The sequence below is a fragment of the Serinus canaria genome, chromosome 1A, assembly GCF_022539315.1.
Source record: "Serinus canaria isolate serCan28SL12 chromosome 1A, serCan2020, whole genome shotgun sequence".
Classification (NCBI taxonomy): domain Eukaryota; kingdom Metazoa; phylum Chordata; class Aves; order Passeriformes; family Fringillidae; genus Serinus; species Serinus canaria.
The window spans coordinates 11,645,828-11,664,379 of record NC_066314.1 but is presented as its reverse complement, the minus strand read 5'-3'; the positions used below and the strand labels follow the sequence as shown (position 1 = coordinate 11,664,379).

General features: G+C 39.0%; 1 protein-coding gene across 2 annotated transcripts in view; it reads right to left on the bottom strand.

Annotated features, from left to right (window-relative positions):
* Positions 1-274: 274 nt before the first annotated feature.
* MAGI2 (membrane associated guanylate kinase, WW and PDZ domain containing 2) overlaps positions 275-18,552 on the bottom strand; it is a 699,256-nt gene continuing 680,978 nt past the window's right edge. For both annotated transcript variants that reach the window (XM_030238194.2, XM_030238195.2), the window contains one exon: positions 275-3,225. In XM_030238194.2, coding sequence (XP_030094054.1) covers positions 2,432-3,225 — 794 coding nt within the window. In that variant the 3' untranslated portion in view covers positions 275-2,431. The remainder of the gene's footprint in view (positions 3,226-18,552) is intronic.

Here is an 18,552-nt window from a genome sequence, read left to right as displayed (position 1 = left end):
GGAAGAGATTTTTCTGTGTCTGTGTTGCCTCATAAGTCTTGACTTGCCATTATAAAATTTTTTAGGTCACATACATGGTGACTAATAAATTGAAGTGAGAAATTGAAATGGTTTAATCCCTTTTTTATAAGGCAGTAGCTAATTAACTCTACTCATATGCAAGAAAATGGTTGTTTGTCAGGGTAACACTGAAGCATGTTACTCAAAATTAACACAAACTATATACAATTGAAAAAATGAAAGATTTTTGGATATATATTTTATTTGACAGTGGTTTAGAATATCATACAGTAAACAAGATTTCTGTAAAAGTTAATTTATCCATAGTGGTGCGTTTCATAAAAATAGTTGCTCACTTACAGCCTTTCTGTGACTATTAATACATGGAATTATATTTATAGAGATAGAGCTGTACAAGGTAAATTCACAGCTAACACTACACAGAAATATTATTTGGAATGGGGTTTAGATGATGTGCTGTCTTCACAGGTTATCGATTACAGCCGCATAAAGCAATTACTGCACAAGGAGTAGCTGTGAACTGTGCAAATTAGAGTTTATGCAAGCATAATCTCAACTGTTTTTCAAATTTCATTGTTTGCTTTCTTTATACATAAAAATAAGATACTGGGACGTGCATCTACACTACAGAAGCATTGTCCAAAATCAGATTCAATAAATTAATGGAAAATTATATTGGATTCTAGTTCAGGGGATAAAGATTTTTTTTCCCATTAAATAAGAGTTTTATAAACAGCTACATGGATTTGTGCTTTTTTAAAAATTATAAGTGGGTTTTTCTTTTTTAAAAAAAAAATGTCTGAAAGCTGCAAAATCCTTGACTTGAGGCTTTTCAAATAATTGGACAGGAAGAAACATGTCTATAAATTTCGCAGTCCAGTGCAATGTTTGAGACATACAGTAATGTGCTAATTTCTTGGAATAAAGCCAATCTCAATCTAGTTTTTCAGCAGAGCGTGTGAGGAACAAAGATTGCTAGTGAACAATAATTTTTAAATATGAATTTTTGACAGTACTTAGCTTTAAGATTTTTTTTTTCAATTACCAATGTATTATTGCCCAGGATTTTGTTTTAATTTTGACAGACGAATAAGCATACGCACACTTACACAGACACACACACATCTGTTTGAAACAAGATAATGACTGATTGACTGAACTCGGAGTTATTTCCTGTGAAGGCAGACTGGAATGTTTACCTGGCACTTAAGGCTTAAAATTCAAAACAGACAAGCAAGAAAGATAAAAAACAAAAAGAAGAAAAAAATGGAGATAGGGAAAAAATGGTAAAATGGAAACCATTCAAAAAAATGGAAAAATACTGAATTTTCTGAATGAGGACACTGACAACCGTATTTCAGAAACCAGTCAAATTATTGTTGACGTGTGCCTGAAAGGCACCTGCTCTGCCAAACTGAGGGGATGAGAGGTGAGAGTGTCCTAAGTAAATGCGGATGGGTATGAAACATAGCACTGTTGATAAGTGATGCTGTCATCTTCTGCAGGAAGGAAAGGCCTTTCCTTAAGGAAACTGCAGCTTTTTCTCTGTAGCACTCTTCCTTTCATTGCAAGGGCCTTGCAGATGCCTGGGGTTTGAGCCTGACCAATTGGTTTGTGTGCTACCTCGCAGGACTTGGGGAACCTGTAAAAAATCACTTTTGAGAATAATTTGCAAATACAACTCCACCTTAACTCCTTTCCAATGTACAGAAACATGGTTTGTTCACAAAAATGGCAGTAGAAATGGTATCACAGAAACTAATCCACTGGATTCCCCATTCCTCCCGCAGCACCCGGTGAGCTATTCTACAGGGTGCCACGTGGACTATCCCAAAGCGTTAACAGTGGAGACGTGTCATGGGTGTACAGTTCCGAACGATGCTTTAAAGAAACCCTTTAACCCCTGTCTAGATATGTCGAGAACAATTTATTTACAACATTTTAGCTCCATGAAAAGATCCTCTCTCGGTTTCAGCTTGCTCCGTGCAGTTTTATTTAAGGCGATGTTCCAGTTTGTGATTGCTCTAACTCGTTCCAGTTTCTTGATATAAAGTTTGAATGAAATCCAAGTCCTTCATGCAGTGGGAAAAAAATGCTAAAGCTACACTGCACTATCCTTCTCTGATGTACTGTCCTTCATATTGTTTTGGTTTCTTCCATAGCTGCCAAAGTCCCTAAAATGGAACTGGGACTTTAGGGTCGATTTTAAATCTCTGTGTTGACTATATGCTTTTGAACTTATTAGATACTGTGCACATTGTCATGGAATTACACACTAATGTTTTCATTCCTCAATGCTTCGTGTATATGTGTGATAGTTAAAATAAATTAAAACAAACCAATGTGAGACAAAAACTAAGAAGAATGTTCTGCGTCAGTTTGAGACAGTTAGAGGGCAACAGTCCCTTGCTTATCTGCTCATGGCAGAAGTACCAGACTTCAGGACGCTTGGTAGCTTATCTGAGCCAGGGATTTTCCACGGCCCTGGAGAGACCGTTGCCTTTCGAACTGTGGTGTTGGTGCTGCGAGTGCTAATGGAGTGGAGATGTCCCTTCCTGGGGAACTCGCTGGGTTTCCCATCAGGGTCCCTCTGGCTGTGGTCCATATCACTTCCAGGCGAGCTGCAGCGGTTGCTACTGTAGCTCTTGGTAGCTCCTGTATCGGTCTTGATGTGGTCTGGTGTTGCAGCCGACTTCTCACTGGTGTTTGTGGATCTGTGGTCTCTTTTGCTAAGAGATCCTCCTCTCTTGCTATCTGGCTTCCTCAGCCTCCCAAACTGTTCATCACTGGCTCCAGCACACATGTGCTCTCTTGCGCCAGCCTCGATCATAACGCCGTGTCCCACCGCTTTGCTTTCTGAGGTGGGCCTGCCACCATCAGTGGTCTTATTTTTGCCTCCTGAATATCCTTTCCAAGAAGCCTCTTCGTGCTTTGACCTGTCTACCTTTTTAGGACTTGCTGACCTTTCTCTTTGTTCTCCTAACCTTTTCTTTTTGTGACCGTTCACCGAAAGCTCCTTTGGTTTCCTTACATCGTGTTCCCTCTTGATATCCCATGTTGGCTCTGGGCTCATCTGGTGAGAAGGGTCAGAGGGTGGGGCTATGTGTGATGAAGATAATGGTGAGATTATGTCGTCGAGGGAAAGAGCTACTTCCGGCAGACCTGGGGAGGTGGCAGAGGGAGCACTCCAGGAGTTTGGTTCGTCTGTTTTAACAACAAAGAGAAGAGAGTTAAGGGCGTATCCAACAGCACAGAGTGCATTGCATAGGCACACGTATTCTGAACAACACTGACACCCAAACCATGACCCAGCCTTAAACCCCTCTACTTCAGCTGAGGTAAAACTCCCTCAATTGTGGAACTAATGGGGAGGCAACAGAAAATAATCTCTCCACAAAAAGAAAAAAAAAAAAGTAAAAAAAAAAAGTGCAGGAGACATAAGAACCTCAAAGCTGGTAACTGCTGGAAACCCTGGTCTTTTTTTCATACAGATTCCACTTTCCTCTGCCTATGTTAAATTATTCTTAAAATAATAAAGGCACGTGCTCATGAAATCAAATATCCTCTTTTGTAGCTGTATAATGGATTTCTTAGCTGGGCAATGTCAGTGCTGTCTCTGAGGACAAATGAGAAGGACTTTCTGCCATCTATTAAACATGTCCCTACTAGCATATAATAATTGACAAGAATTTGTAGCTCAGATAAGGTCATCATTGAATTCTGTCTCATATTTTTTCTAAACAGATATAGTATTGTGGTGTTTATGGCCCCACAATTCTTACAGGGTACTTTTACAGCTCTGCCTTTATATCACAGTGTCAGCTGCTGAGTCTCCTGGTTGTGCATTTTGAATTTCTCTTGGTTACTTAGCCTCAACAAAATATGGTTGTTTTGTGCAGATCCTGTTCAATTTAGCTGAATAAATGTCTCCTTTGCTGAATCACGATGATTTTCCTAATCCAAACCAGAATGTTCTGGGATGCCTTTCTCTTGTGTATACATCCTCATATCTTTTGATTAACTTTCTGGCAGAAAACAAATCAACCATGATTAATGACAGCATGGCTCCCATTCTTACCCATCTACTTAGAGGTTAGAGAAATCACTGAACTTGGCTAATGTCATTCCCTATTTAGCACCATTTTAGTTAGGCTTTGAACAGTATGAGGAATAATCTGTCAGAGATGAAGGACTGTCTCAGGAATCCATGGAAACGAGGTAGAACTTGTGGCAAGAGCTGCATATTTTATGGGGGAGAAAATGTAACCTTCTAGCTAAAAAACAAGCGTGGACTTCTTAAGGTCAGGACTAGTATCTGTCAGTGATATCAACTGCCCTTTAAAAAAGTAACATGCATTTTTTTCAGTGCTATGGCTGCTTTCAAATTATCATGGAGATGTACATTGTCTCGAAAAATGGAATGGATTCTACTGCCCAGCCTGGGATCTGCAGCTTGCTTGACTAAAACAGCACTTTTAAGTTAATAGCTGGATTGAGTGATTGCTGTCTTGCAGATAAAAATAGGAGAGACAATAGTGAGGTGGGTGACGTAAAGGGAGGGAGCAGCACAGTTAGCTGAGGAGCTATTTATTTTCCCAGATGGTGTTTGTCATATGCTTTTGCATAATGAGCATATGTGTGGAGAGGATTAGCATTTGAGAGGGGTAGAAAGTACAAGTTCTGTGTAAGACAAATAAACATTGAGCTGGGAATCTAAATGGGATGAGGGTCTCAACTGAATTTAGAAAAAAAAGAAATCACACTTTCTTACCCTCCAGTTAAGGGTGACTAATGTACCATCTGCTCCCAGCTTGGCACTCAAGCAAGACAAAATGAGAAAGACTCGTGCATGTAGAGTGATCAGCTCCTAGAAGTTTGCCTAGAGAAAGCATTGACTTTGATGGGCTTGTTCTCTGCACCATCAGCCTAGTACAGGACCACAGCCAGTGCCAGATGGGGGAAGCAGAGACCCCACCCTGGCTCTTCTTCAATCCGAAATTCAGGGGATCTCATTCTATTTATTATTTGAGCCAGGGACCATGCACTGAGTCCAAAACACAAAAGCTATCCTGGAACTCGGCATGAAGCTGCCTACATGCACCAGCAAGGTACCTGAGCAAACTGAAGAAGCCACCCCGAGCTTTGAAAAATTAACTTTATATTTTCATGGCACTGTCACTCCTACCCAGGGTAGAGGTGGTGCCAAGGGTTGGACCAATGTATTTGTCTGAACTACAATCTTCTTTCCTAGTTGTCCATGAGATGTTGTTTTTCACAGTTTTTCAGTGTCAATGAAGAGCAGTGGGCCATTATCCAATCTCATGTTAGGCTGAGAGAGCTTCTGATTACAGAAATAGCTGGTTCCTTTGGGTAGTATCAGCTACACACCAGTAAAAACACCAAATAGCCTGGAGCAGCAAGATGCTTTTGGGTAACAAGACTGCCTCTGTGGAAAAGGTACCACGATGCTCAAATCAGCTGCTTCTCATCCAGGAGGACAAACCAGGGACACAACATTCAAAATCAAGGTGACAAACATGTCGTGGCTCCTCTGAGGCAAAAAGGATAATATGGTACCAGTTATTTGTAGGATGTTCTGGAGAAGAGACCTGGAGGTCTGTGGCCTACTGCTTTCTTGCCTGGAAATTACAGAATTTCTACTGTTTTCTATTTTAAAGGGAATGAAAAAACAACCAAATGTTGTAGTGAGAAATCATAGTGGGTTAGAATGTACTTCAACAAAAGTGAATCAGCATATCTCTTATATATACTGGTTTACAAGTATAAGTGTCTATAAACTGGGACATGCTATATTATATGCATTACTGGATTTTATCTCTCCCTCAGAAAACCCTAAGTAAAAGACAACTTGGCCAACCAAGTAAGAAAACTTATAGCCACAGATTTTTTGGTTTGGCTGTGGGACAACCCCAGGTGGATCTCTGGCTGCATTATGTTTAAAATACTTGCTGGGAAGGCACCTATACATAGGTTGTATTTCCAGTGGTATGGAACAATGCTGCCATGGAATAAAACTATAATTTATATTCTTTGGCAATATAGCATTTGCAAGTAAGAAGAAAATTATTTTTTTAAGGTTTAAGTACCATCAGTCTGAGATGGTGAAAACCCAACCTAACCTGATTTTCTTTAAAAGAAATGACCTTATATAGAAAGTCATCCTCAGACTTGGTAGAGGTTAATGTCAACAAGCCATTTTTGCAATATGTCACTTGCTAGTGAGGAGAATACTCATGTCAGGGTATTGTAGCCAACTTCCCTCTTATGTTTGAACATTGTGGAAAAGTGTAAAAATTACTAGAGTAGTGCAAAGTGCAGGAATGTAAGTAATTTGTTGCTCAGAAAAAAACCTTTTAAAGAGCTATGTTCAAGCCATAAGGTTTCATTTGGACTTGTTCAACCAGCACTAAAATGATTGCTTCTCCATAGCAAATATAAACAGGAGAAAAATATAAAATTTTATCCTGCAGAGCAGTTAAATGAGCAATTTATTTTCATAATTATACTCAGTTTCTAACTACGTTTTTGAGACAGTTATTAATATTTCTGATTACTTTTTATTCTGTTGGTCTAAGGCTTTTTACAAAACCTTTGAATTAATTGGGAACATAACCTACTTTTACTGTCTGTTATTCCAACCCATCTCAAAGCATTTTGTAAACATACTAAACCAGAGACAGAGCACTGATTTTACTTTGTTCTTCCTTCACCTCTGTGAGGAACTGAAAACAGTGTTTGTTTAACAGAGCACAAACTGCTAACGCCCAAACAACTCGCAAGCAGATGAGTAGAATATTGCATTCAGTTGCAACTGCTGGAGAGATTTAGGGACAACATAGTTTTGAACTTGTTTCTGACTTTGTCACCATTGATAACATTCTCACTGTGAGAGAAATTGGTTTTCAAAAGTATACCTCTCACTGAAGGCTAATAGATGCCTGCCTTCTTTCTTTGAAGGGAGAAAATCTCCCTTGACCTACTAATTTAGACATGACAAATGAGCTGAGAGCAGCACTATAATCTGTCACTGTGAAGGCATTTCATTTGCTGTAATTTAGTAGGTGTTTACTGGGTGGCTTGTGGTTTCTACAAGCTACTGCAACACAAGTTGGTGGCACTTCTCCATGGGATGTGTAAGAATGACTCACCTACGACCGGCTTCGCATAACTCCCAGGCAAAGGAGTAAATTGCTAACTGAGTAAGAGCCACCACAGACACAAGATTGAGTGTGTGGGAGGACAAGTGGGAGATGAACACAGCCATTTTGGGGCAAGAGTGACACAGGGAAAACATCAGGAACAGAAGTTTTCTGTCTTAGGGTTTTTTTATTTGAGGTAGACCCACCACACAGATGAATTGTTTGTTTTGCTCTGTCAGCTCTCACACATTCAATGGAGTGGGAATGAGGGTACTGCTCTCACGAGTCTATTGCTCCTGTCTTAACTGCTCCAGCTGGATCCAGGGCTTGCTGATGGCTGAGCCATGAGAAAAAGAACCCTGGCTTTAGTCTTCATAAAGAGAAGAGCTCTGCCCATGGACTTCTGATTCATGGCTAGGTTCTCCCTTAGCATCAAAATATTTTAGATAATCGTTTAGTAATTTATCAAGGATGTGTGGTTTTTCATCAGATATTAGTATCCATAAAGTACTAATATAATTTATTGAATATTTAGTAGTAAGAGTAGAAATTACATCACATTTTATTACTTAAGTAATAAAATCTCAAAGCCTTTTTAATTTTCAAATTATATGAATAATGTACAATATATTAAAGCTTTGAACACTTTCATTAGTCTGGATGAAGTGTTTTCTGAAATGTCTAAGCAGCTGTTCTGATATCTTCCCAGAATTATTTTCCTAGGGAATCAAAAAAGGGCTTCATTGAATAAAAAAGATGGTGCTTTATTTTTTCCCCCCATTTTTTTTTTGTCTGCAATTATGTATTGCCAGGAGGTGGCAAGCAGTTCTTGCAGATGCTGCTAATAACAAAAATGGGACAAATTGTCCCCTGGTGAGTATCCACTAATGTTGGCAGTGCTGCACCAGGAGGGCATTTGGGTCTTTCTCATTATAGCTTGACATGTCTTTGATGTTCCTGATTGCATTGGTCTCCTGAAGTTTTTCTTTAATGCTCTCCAAGGAGGGATATTTCAGAATATATAAAGAATCTTTAATCTTTTATCCTGACACTTCCACAACCCAAACACACAGCACCCTTTGTATCCTGAAATAAATGATTCTCTGAAGATTTCATGGTTAGAAAAGCTCTTGGACTTTTTGCTCAGCTATGATCCTTATGGAAATGTGACACAATATGCCACCCTTTCCCCCAGCCTCTCTCAGAAAGCAAGTGGCAATGGGCTCTGCCCCCACCTTACAGCTTGCCTGTACTTCTAGCTATAAATTATAATTCCTGTTAATTATGCAATATGCTATACAAACGTTTTCTCACAAATTGCACTTTTCTTGGCTTAAAATTACACTTCCCTTGTCTGCCCTTCCACTGAACTTATCCACTTTCAGATCCCTGAACACCAGTAGCCTGGAAGCAGACACCAGTGGGATGAAGTGTCCTCTGCTGGGATGTGACACTGCCTTTGGTCAGTCACTGTGGGCACATCCAGGTGGGATAGCCTTTCCATCATTAGCACTGCTCTTATGCTTTACAAAGGTATGATGGCAGTGTGCTATGGGTGCAAAACGTTAATTCTCTGTATAGGAATTAGATACATGCCATATACATTTATAAAAATAGCCCAGGTTACACTTGGTTATTTTAGTATATGAACTTCTTCTTTCTCACACATGCAGTTGAGTGATCAGGTTAATATTTTGAAGCCTTGTTTCTGATACAATGAAAACCTAATCTAATTTTCTATCTTAATGTAGTCATATTTGTTATATCACTTGCCTGTTCGTACTCAACAATGTCATGGTGACTCTGAAAGTTTAGAGTACCTTATAAATATAATTTCAAGTATTGCTTTGCTCAAGAATGGAATATTTCTACTTTTTAGTAATCAGTTCTTTTGGCTTCAAACATTTGTTTTTCCAAAGTTTGAGGATGGCTGCTCAGGATAATCAGAGTTATTTTACAAGTCACAGAAGATTACAGGAAAACAAATATGAATCCTGACATCTTTCACTTCTAAATTTTGTGCTTGGCACTTTCAAAAGAGCAGAATGATTCATTAAGAAAGACTGATACTTGTGGTATGAAACAATGCCAGACCTAGTTTTTCTGTCCCCAAAGTCATTGTGCATTTTTGCTTTTGTCACTGGTCTAATACTGGAAAAGGTGGCCATTATTCCTATTACATGGAGCTATTGGTGACATGACTTCTGCAGATGTTCCCAAGAACTGAAGAGATATGAATGTAAGTGTAGTGTAAGTGATGAACACCTCAGTCTCCTCTGTAAATTTGAAAGGTTTAATTTTACATCCAGAAAATTCAGCCACTGACCTATTCCAATGCTGGGAAGCACAGCTCTACATCCTGCTTGGCCCAGCTCCTAGTGCCATTGATGCCCTACTGCTTTTCATGTTCCTGGCCATTACTAATGAGCAAATACTTAGTTCCTTTGGGTTCAGTATATCCATCTCCATTGTATACTTTATCTAGATATTAAATGGAAGATGCCCTAAGTATTTTTGCAGCAGACACAGTGTTCATGAAGTTCTTGCAAGGGCCGTTTAATGAGACTTTGAATGATTTCATCTCAGGTAAAATTCACTTTCATCACCTTTTCTGTACTCTGCTTAGGGGTTTGTTAGAGAAGTGCTTTCATGTTCAGAGATCTAATTTTAGAATTATTGCAGCACTTCAGAAAGAGCAGATTGTTAGTTATGCTTGGAAGACCAAATCTACAGAAGCTCAGGAGATGATCTTACTTTGTGTTGGAGCTAAGGGAACAGACAGAAAGGGAAAATTTAAACTTCAGTACGAGAGGGAAAAACTGTATATTGCAAGGAAAAAAGTTTAAAAAGTCTTTAGAAAAATGCTGCATGTTTTCTTGAAACATGAAAGCCACACACATTGATTTGTGTGTGCTTTAATCTGTAGCAATCACTGTGTATGAAACCACATTCAATTTCTTATGTAATGTAGTCTTTAAATATGGTTAACAAAGAAACATGGGAAGCAACTGATCTGACTTGGAGGGTTCCTATTATTATTCTGCACTGGTTTTGATCCTACATTATTATACCCAGGGCATCATCAGTAAATCCCTTTCCCTGAGTTAGTTCTTTAATTATGGCACTGTTTCACCAGCATTTTACTGTTCTTACCACTTGAGATAATAATTTAATTACCTCACATAGTCAGAGAGAGTGGTGTCTCAAAAGACCTCTGGAAATAGATGTCTGCTCTTCTGTTGAACATGCACACAACCAGAGTTGTGGAGTTCCTTATGGGAAACCCTTTTGAGGGCTGTGGATCAAGGCTGAGTGGATGAACACAGATATCTACATCCATCACCCCACATCAGGTCCTTTTTAGAAAACACAGGCCACTGCAAGAAAGTGGCCTGAGACCTTTCAGGCTGACACAGGAAATAACTGATGAATTCAGAAACACTCAGACTTTCTGCCATGGCAAGCAGGTGGTCTGGATTGTCTTGGATATCTTGGGTGATGCTTTAGCCCTTTCCTGGTTACTCTGCCATTGTTCACCCCTTAAATAGAAATCACATCCATAAACAATTCATTGTGATTTTGTAATAGTCACAAAAGCTAAGCTCTGCATCATTTGACTCTCTCCAACATCACTTACACCTTACAACAGGGTTGAGACTTTGACACTGCCTTTGCAATAGCAAGAATAAAAAAGGATCATTTTTCTGTGCAGAAAAAAAACTATCCAAAGGAAGGGAGAGGGGGAAAAATAAGGAGCCACACTTACAAGCAGGTTGCATTTCAGAAACAGGTAAATTAGTTTACTAATTTACTGCAATAGCCTTCTGGCTGTAAATCTTAAGGCCAGATGATTATGGCCACGCAGTTTACCTCTCATTCTAAGACCATCTTTAGTTTATTCTGTAGATACGATTCTAATAAACAGTCCTATCAATTAAATATTTAAATCATCGTGATCACCAGTTGAAGTGAACTTGGTGTTTGAGACTGAAATGTTAATGTATAATGACTCAAACAATTTCCAAAAGCAGCTGGTGCTTTGCTGAGGATTTTCTTAATATGCTTTTATATTGTTATATTACTATAGGTAATAATAACCTAAACGGCTACATACCTGCTTTCCATTTCAACCAAATTCTTCTAAAATAAACTATATATATATATTTATGAACACCAATCATTCAGTGTTCCTTCACTAATCCCCCCAAGGGATCTATTAACAAGAACTGGAGTTACCCTCTCCTCCAGGGACAGGTTGTAACACTTGGTAAATTATATTTTTCCTTGAATCAGCTTAATCCATCTGCATAAATGTTGCAGAATTACTAATACTGAAAGACCAAAGTGAAGAGCAGCAGCCTGCATGGGGCTTTTGCCCTCCACAGGAAGCTCCTCTCTATAGTGTCAATATTAAGTGTGTGGACAGCTTAAGTACCAGTCCTGAGTGATGCTCTAACTACACATTATTATTCAATAGGTCCTCCAGGTGGTTTGGTGCCCTTTTTGGAGTGCTGAGCATCTCACATATTTACCAGATCAGAGCTACTCAGGCAATACTCAACCTGTCAATAAAGAAGGTTTTATTTTTCCCTGTGTGGTCAGGCAGCAGAGGAGAACTGCAGAAACCTCAGCAGTTCTCTCCCGGAGCTATGCTGGAGCTGGAAAAACTACATTGGAAGTTACTGTATAATTAAAAAAGATAATGACTTTCAAATTAGCTTTTATTAATAGAATTAAGCCACATTAAGTCATAAAAGGTGTTCATAAATATGTTAATAAAATGTGTGGTATTAATGAAAAACATTCTGCAGAGACTGAATAATTTAAGAGTTGGATATTACACACTTAATTAAAGTTAAATATTAAAATTATGAATTATCACAGCTAAAATGGGTGTTAACAGTAGGCATCACATTCAGTCAGGTCAACAAATAGCTGTTATTATTAAAAGCATGTAGATACTAAATAAAATTTTCTTAATAAGTGAGGAGCATTTTGACTGTGCATGAAATGCTCCTAGAAAGTTGTTTCTGGTAGGCACTGAGGTTCTCACTCTATGACTGAGAGCAGGATCTTAAGCAAAACACTTGGTTTGAACTCAGTCACAAAACTCATGAATAAGTAGTCCTGCTCTGCTTAGGGTAGAAGCTGCAGAAGCAGTTTAGTGTCTCTTCAGAAAACTCTTCAGCCTGGGGGTTTTTAGGCATGAGGGTCCCAGAGCTGTTGTAATATCTGATATCTTTGGAACTCTGAGACAAATTTATCTGAAAACTCCATGATGAAATGGAAGTGCAAGAATAAATGAATTTTACACTGTAATATTCAGCTCCTAATAATTAAACACAAATTACATGTTGTTAGAAAATCCAGATGTTCAGAATTCTGGGTTGCATATCTGTGTTGCTCTTGCTCGACAACATTTAACACTCTCTATGGTAATGTTTGTTAAGCGTTGGTTGGAGAGTCACAGTTACCTCATACTGTCAAAGTAAAAAAAAACCCCACATTTCATTTTCTGTGGGTTTTTTTCTCCCCAAGCTAGGAATAAGGAGCTCTAAGAAATGTGACAGAAGCCATGACCTCTGCTAACCTTTCTCTGTGGTTGAGCCACAGAACATCAGCCAGGAGTTGCACCATGGGATGGTGGAGTGAGGACAGAGGCAGGACCTGCAAGTCCCTCTATGGACAGAGCTTGCCTTTGCCTCCCTAAGGCTTGGAATAACAGTTCTTGGTGTCACTCTCTGTGGGGGCATTTAGAGTCATCACACTTCTGAGGTCAATGAGGAGAGACCATGAGAAGCCCTGTTGGCTTAATTTAGTCTTGAACAACACAGAGTCAGGCCACTGGCAAGGCTCTTTGACACAGGATGCAGGATACAGGAATGTTCCTGTGTGCCTTCACACTGCTCCCTTGGGTCCCTAGATCCCTGTGGCAAGGATTCCATCACAGATATGTGGGGAAGATAACTCTGAGTGGCAACAAGTGGCAGTCTTGTTAATAGTTGGGGGCCTGTGGCAAATGAAAGAGGGATGTGAGATGAGCAGCAGGAGAGGGATTTTCTGGGATATTGTGCTGCAACAGCAGAAGACTGGACTTAGTCCTATGGCAAACTGCAGAGACACAGTAAGTGTTACTGAATTCCTATTTTACCTACTTCTCTGGATTACATGGGGAAAGGAAAAACTGATGTTGTGGAGACAGAGGTATGGCTGTGTTCATTCAGGTTCTCTATTTTGGGTTCTTATCTTCCAGTATTGTCAGCTGGATGGAAACACAGGGAGCCATGAAAATAAATGTTAGAAAAGATTTGTGGGTGGAACTTTGCCCTTCTTTGGGAAGCCTGCTTGCCAGTTTATGTTAACCAAACCTGGGATAATGTTTGTTCATCTGTTTTATTCACTGTAGTTTAGCTGTAATTATCTACACTTGACACCATATTAGTAGATCTACTCCAGAATATTTTATTCGAATAATGAAGCTTTAATTATAAGGGAACTTGCTCAACAAACTTATTAAAAAATCTTTGCTCAGATATGGGGGGACACTGCCAATTTTGATGTGGATTAGCAAGGTTTTGCTTTAGTAATAATACTGAGTAGTCAACTAGGAATTTTAATCTTTAAAGTGCTTCTCAAGCATTAAATAATTAATCCCAAAAACACTCCCATGAGATAGGTAAGTAAATATTACTATCCCTGTTATACAGATGGGGAAAGCCTGGGTTAGACTATTCAGCCAGACTGCTCTGAATCCACTGGGAGTGTAATTACCAAAGCAATGTTTAGGATTCAGTGTTTTTGCATTTAAAAAGTGAGGTATTGCCTTCCTGTAAGCTCAAAGTCATTGCCAGAAAACTGAAAGAACTGTGTCCTTCTTTCTTTCAAGACTGTGTTTTCTATTTCTATATCAAGGGATAAAGGTCTGCATATCTTTTGAAACAGAAATTTTCTATAAGACAGAAATAACTATGTACACCCACTTATACATACACATCCACTGTTATTTAATACAAGGATGTTCTACTTTTCTGCCAGCTGCTACATATTTATTAAATACTAAAGACATGTTTGTAAAGCAGGTTTTAATATTAATTTTTGCCCTTGAATAGTTTTTTACCCATAGCAATAAGGCATTCTAGAACCTTTGGGAGCCCATATTCAAATTGCCTGATGGTTTTAGACCAATTTTATTAACCAGTATATTGGTTCATTTAGTTAGTCTTGTTTTTTTTTTTTTACACACCACAGGTTCCTGAAATTAAGTTGGTATTGCTAGAAATAAGAAGGTGGTATTGGAAATGCAGCAGGAATAGGAATGAATGTTTGCAGTTCCACCAAGCTGGTCACAGGCAGAAAGGGCACTTTTCCAAAATGACTATTGATTTTTGCACTCACATCAGATAAATGATATATGAGGTAGTTCAAGTTTCAAATAACACCCAACCTCAGCTCTGGAGATTTATAAAATGAGCATTAAAAATGAGATGAACTGAATTATCTGATCAGTACTCTGAACAGATAGGAGTATCTGGCTTCAAAGTATAGGCCAAGGTGCTTAGCCATTTATTAGACAAATGTAAAAGCTTCAGACGTTCTAATAGAACTAGAAAAATCAGTTTGTAGCAGACTGCAACCTGGCATCTAATGAAGGATATAACTGTATTCAATCACCCCACAGTGTAAGCTCCCAGTTTTTAATCTATTTTTTGCAAATATGAATGCAGTGGTCACTAGAAAGGGCTACCAAACCCGTGGTGCAAGGAAGCACAGGCAGGTATCACTTGATCTGCAGGAAGCTTTCAAACCACCTGCATCTCTCCTGTGCTGTGTCTGAGTTCCAGTCAGGCTGCTGATCATCTTCCTGAAGGGATTGTTTATACTAAAGGGAAAAAATCCTGCATGTGAGATGAGGTCTTATAACAGACTGCTCCATGATGCTATGGCAGGGCCTCTCCTAAGGCATACTGGAATGGTCAATTTATCTGTTCTGCTTCAGGAAATTTGACTCCTTGCTCAGGGATCTAATGTATGGTAGCACAGTCACATTTTTGGTTGGGATAAGCCCCATCAAAATGGGCTCTTTAGGAAAATTCTTCCCCTCCAAATTCTTTAATAAAAAATACCTGAAATGGAGACATTTTATAACAAACATATTTTCATTTGACATGACATTGCTTTTTTATCAACCAAGTATTTCAGTTTTGGTGTTGACTAGAAGTGAAGTTCTTTTGATTTTCTGGATACATTAAACTGAGAAAAAAATTCAGTTGCGACACTTCCTGCCAAATAAATGAGAACCATTCACAGCTGGGTGACTGCAAAACTAACTTCAGCTATATTTATAGAGTATTTACATTTCTACTTATTTCAGGAAAAATACTTATTTCCTGTGTATGTTTTTCTGTAGGAGGAAAAATAAGGATGATGCCCAGAAAGTTGAGGGTATAAACATGTAGAATTTGAGTTGGACTGCAGTTTATTGAGCTGAAGACTGGGACTTGTACAATGGTCTTGGTGCCAGCCTGGATATCTAACCTCTAACCTCTGTCTAACCTCTCTGAGCTGTGTTCAGTGAAGAGCTAGACAGAGGCAAGGTGAGATTACAAGGAATGGTGGAATTAACTTTTCTATATGATTTAGGAACTTTGCAGCTAGGAGGTCTCTGATGGTGACATACACACTTGAAATACATGGGAACATTCCCAAATAGCCTCTCGATGTGTCCAGCTCTGCAGCAGCAAAGCATATGGATGTGTCTGTGTTCAAAAAAATCTTATTTATTGACACAGACTGGAAATAAAATCTAACTGGGAACACATTGGTTAGATTACCTGGATCTGCATGCACAAGACTGATAACTTAAGCCCAGTTTAGTGCCTGGTTGCTGGGGGCAGAAATTCTGTGAGCACCACACTGGAGGAGCTGCTTGAAGCTCTAAGGCTGGAAGAACACCTCTGGATTGCTCTTTTTCTATTTCCAATCTGTCTGCTTCAGTGTGTGAGACTGTCCACACAATTGTAGCAAATGCAGTGCACTGTGCAAAGTCAGCAGCAGGCAGAGCTGCATGCATCTGGACACTGCTGAGTTTTCTGTGCTGGCAGCAATCAATAGGAAAATAGAAAAAAATAAGTTTTTCTTTTCCTTTGCTTTCCAGGTATCATATCTGGGCCCTGACTCTGTATTACAAATTGAATGTATCTGAACAATCTGTGCAGTTGGATCTGATTCTCTGAAGAAAATTGCTGGAAATTGAGAGCAAAGAGCTTTGTGTAAATTCAGCATAACCATAGGGTTTAATAAATGACTATTGCCTTACAGCACATTTCAAAATGTGTTCAATTTTACATTTGTTATTTCTTTAAGAGGCTGCATATAAATATTGTTTGAGATCAGCAGCTAACTTCCACCTTCATATTGTTAATATTTTTGCAAGCCAAGTGCCATAAAAATGAGGAAAATTACAGGTTAAACTCAGAAATTCAAGATTTTCTACCTGAAAAGGCATATTCAGAAGATAAATTTTTTTCATGAGAAAAAGTGGAGATAGAGCAGACCTATGCACTAGCAGCAGTATAACATGCAAAACTCATTATTTAGAACATTAAAATACAGTTGTAGAATGCTTGGCTGCTGTGATGTCTTAGATAACCAGTTATGAAAGAAAAGTTGAATACTGTAGAAACTATTAAGTGAGCTAGCACGTAAGAAGAAGCTGGAAAATCCTCTCTAAACAGTTGTGAGAAACAAAATGTATTAGAAAGATAATATACATGCAGAGTTTACAAACCGTGTCTTTAGGGTGGCCCAATAAGTAGAAATATGGGGACCCATGCTTGTCACTTTTCATGCACATGGAGAGACTGGAAGGTACCATTCCTAAAGGAAGGGGAGGAACAGCCTAGGACCAATCATTAGAATTAACAGAACCAGTGACATACAGACATTTTTACTATTGTTAGAGCAGAGAATTCTTAGTAAGTTTAGAACAACTGAGAGAAAAGCTTATATGTAACAGGAAAGAAGTATTTCTGTAAAGCTAAGACAAATAGGCATGCTGTAAGTCTAAATATTAGTGGATTATTGAAACTACTGTACATATATATATATATCCAGGACATAGATTCACCTGGTCTATGGATATGGAGTACATCTTGAGGTGCTTCCTGAAGGAGTCATAACAAATCAAAAGCAAAGGGTTTAATGCATTTAAGAACTGTGCCAATTTATTTGTATGAATAATCCTTCTATTGGTATCAACTCTGACATTTTTTGGGTTTCTTTGCTGGGGTGGTGTTGAAGCAGAAGATGAGAGCTTCTTCAAGGCCCTTCAGTTATTGCTAAATAACTTGTGGCTTTTATTTAACCAGCAATTTGCATATACTGACACTTTAATCTCCCTCCCCTAAACAGCCCAAACTAAATCTAAACTCCAGTTCTGTAAAACCACCTGTGTGTAATGAACCCATGGGGTGAGCTGGGTACACAGTTTGGCACTGTGTGAAGAAAGAGATTCCAAAAATACACCATGCACCCCCAGGACATGTCTTCCAAGAAAGCCAAACAAAGCAGGGGAAGAGAGGGAAAGGGACCATCATTGTGCAGACCCATAAAGCACCAACCATCACCACACAATGCAGATTCCTTGTTCTCCAAACCTCAGTGATTCCAGTTCCCACAGCTCTGTGTATCTGTTAGGGTCACATCACAGTGTGACCTAGAATGCTCAGGGCCAGATCCAGATTTCCAAGATAGGGCAATGGTAAAGTTTTCCAAAATCTCAGTGTAAATGGGCTGGAGTCTCTAAAATTTATAACTTCCTGCAGGAGCTCTTAAGCAACTTAAAACAAAGAGAAACTTAATAGAAACCTTATATCAAACCTGATTTTGTGGTCTATAGAAGTATGAATGGAAACAAATTAGTTTATTTATTATTAGTTGAGATGTTCCTTACAGGTGAAATTCAGTGTTTTTGCTCCCTTAGCACTACCAGACAGAAAGCAACTGGGGTAGGGGCTTGCTGGAGGGGTGGAATCCACCTCCAGGTGCTAACCTGCCTCAGCCTTCTCCACCTTTACATTTGATCATAAGACTCATTGCTTTCAGGAACTTCTAGGAACTTACATATTTTAATGTACTGTGAGTAATAAAATCTCCAGTCAGGAAAGGGCAGGAGCTAGAATAAACAAGCTGCCAGGACTGCTGGGACTGAGAGTGAAACACCACAGGCTTTCCTAGGGAACTTCCCCCAAAGACATCTACAGGAAGGACTGGGTGCTCCCACAAAAACTGAATTTCCTGGGGCTGATCAATGATTAGATGTAACTTTCTTCTTGCAGAACTCACGGCTGGATAGAGACACTGATTTGTCAGC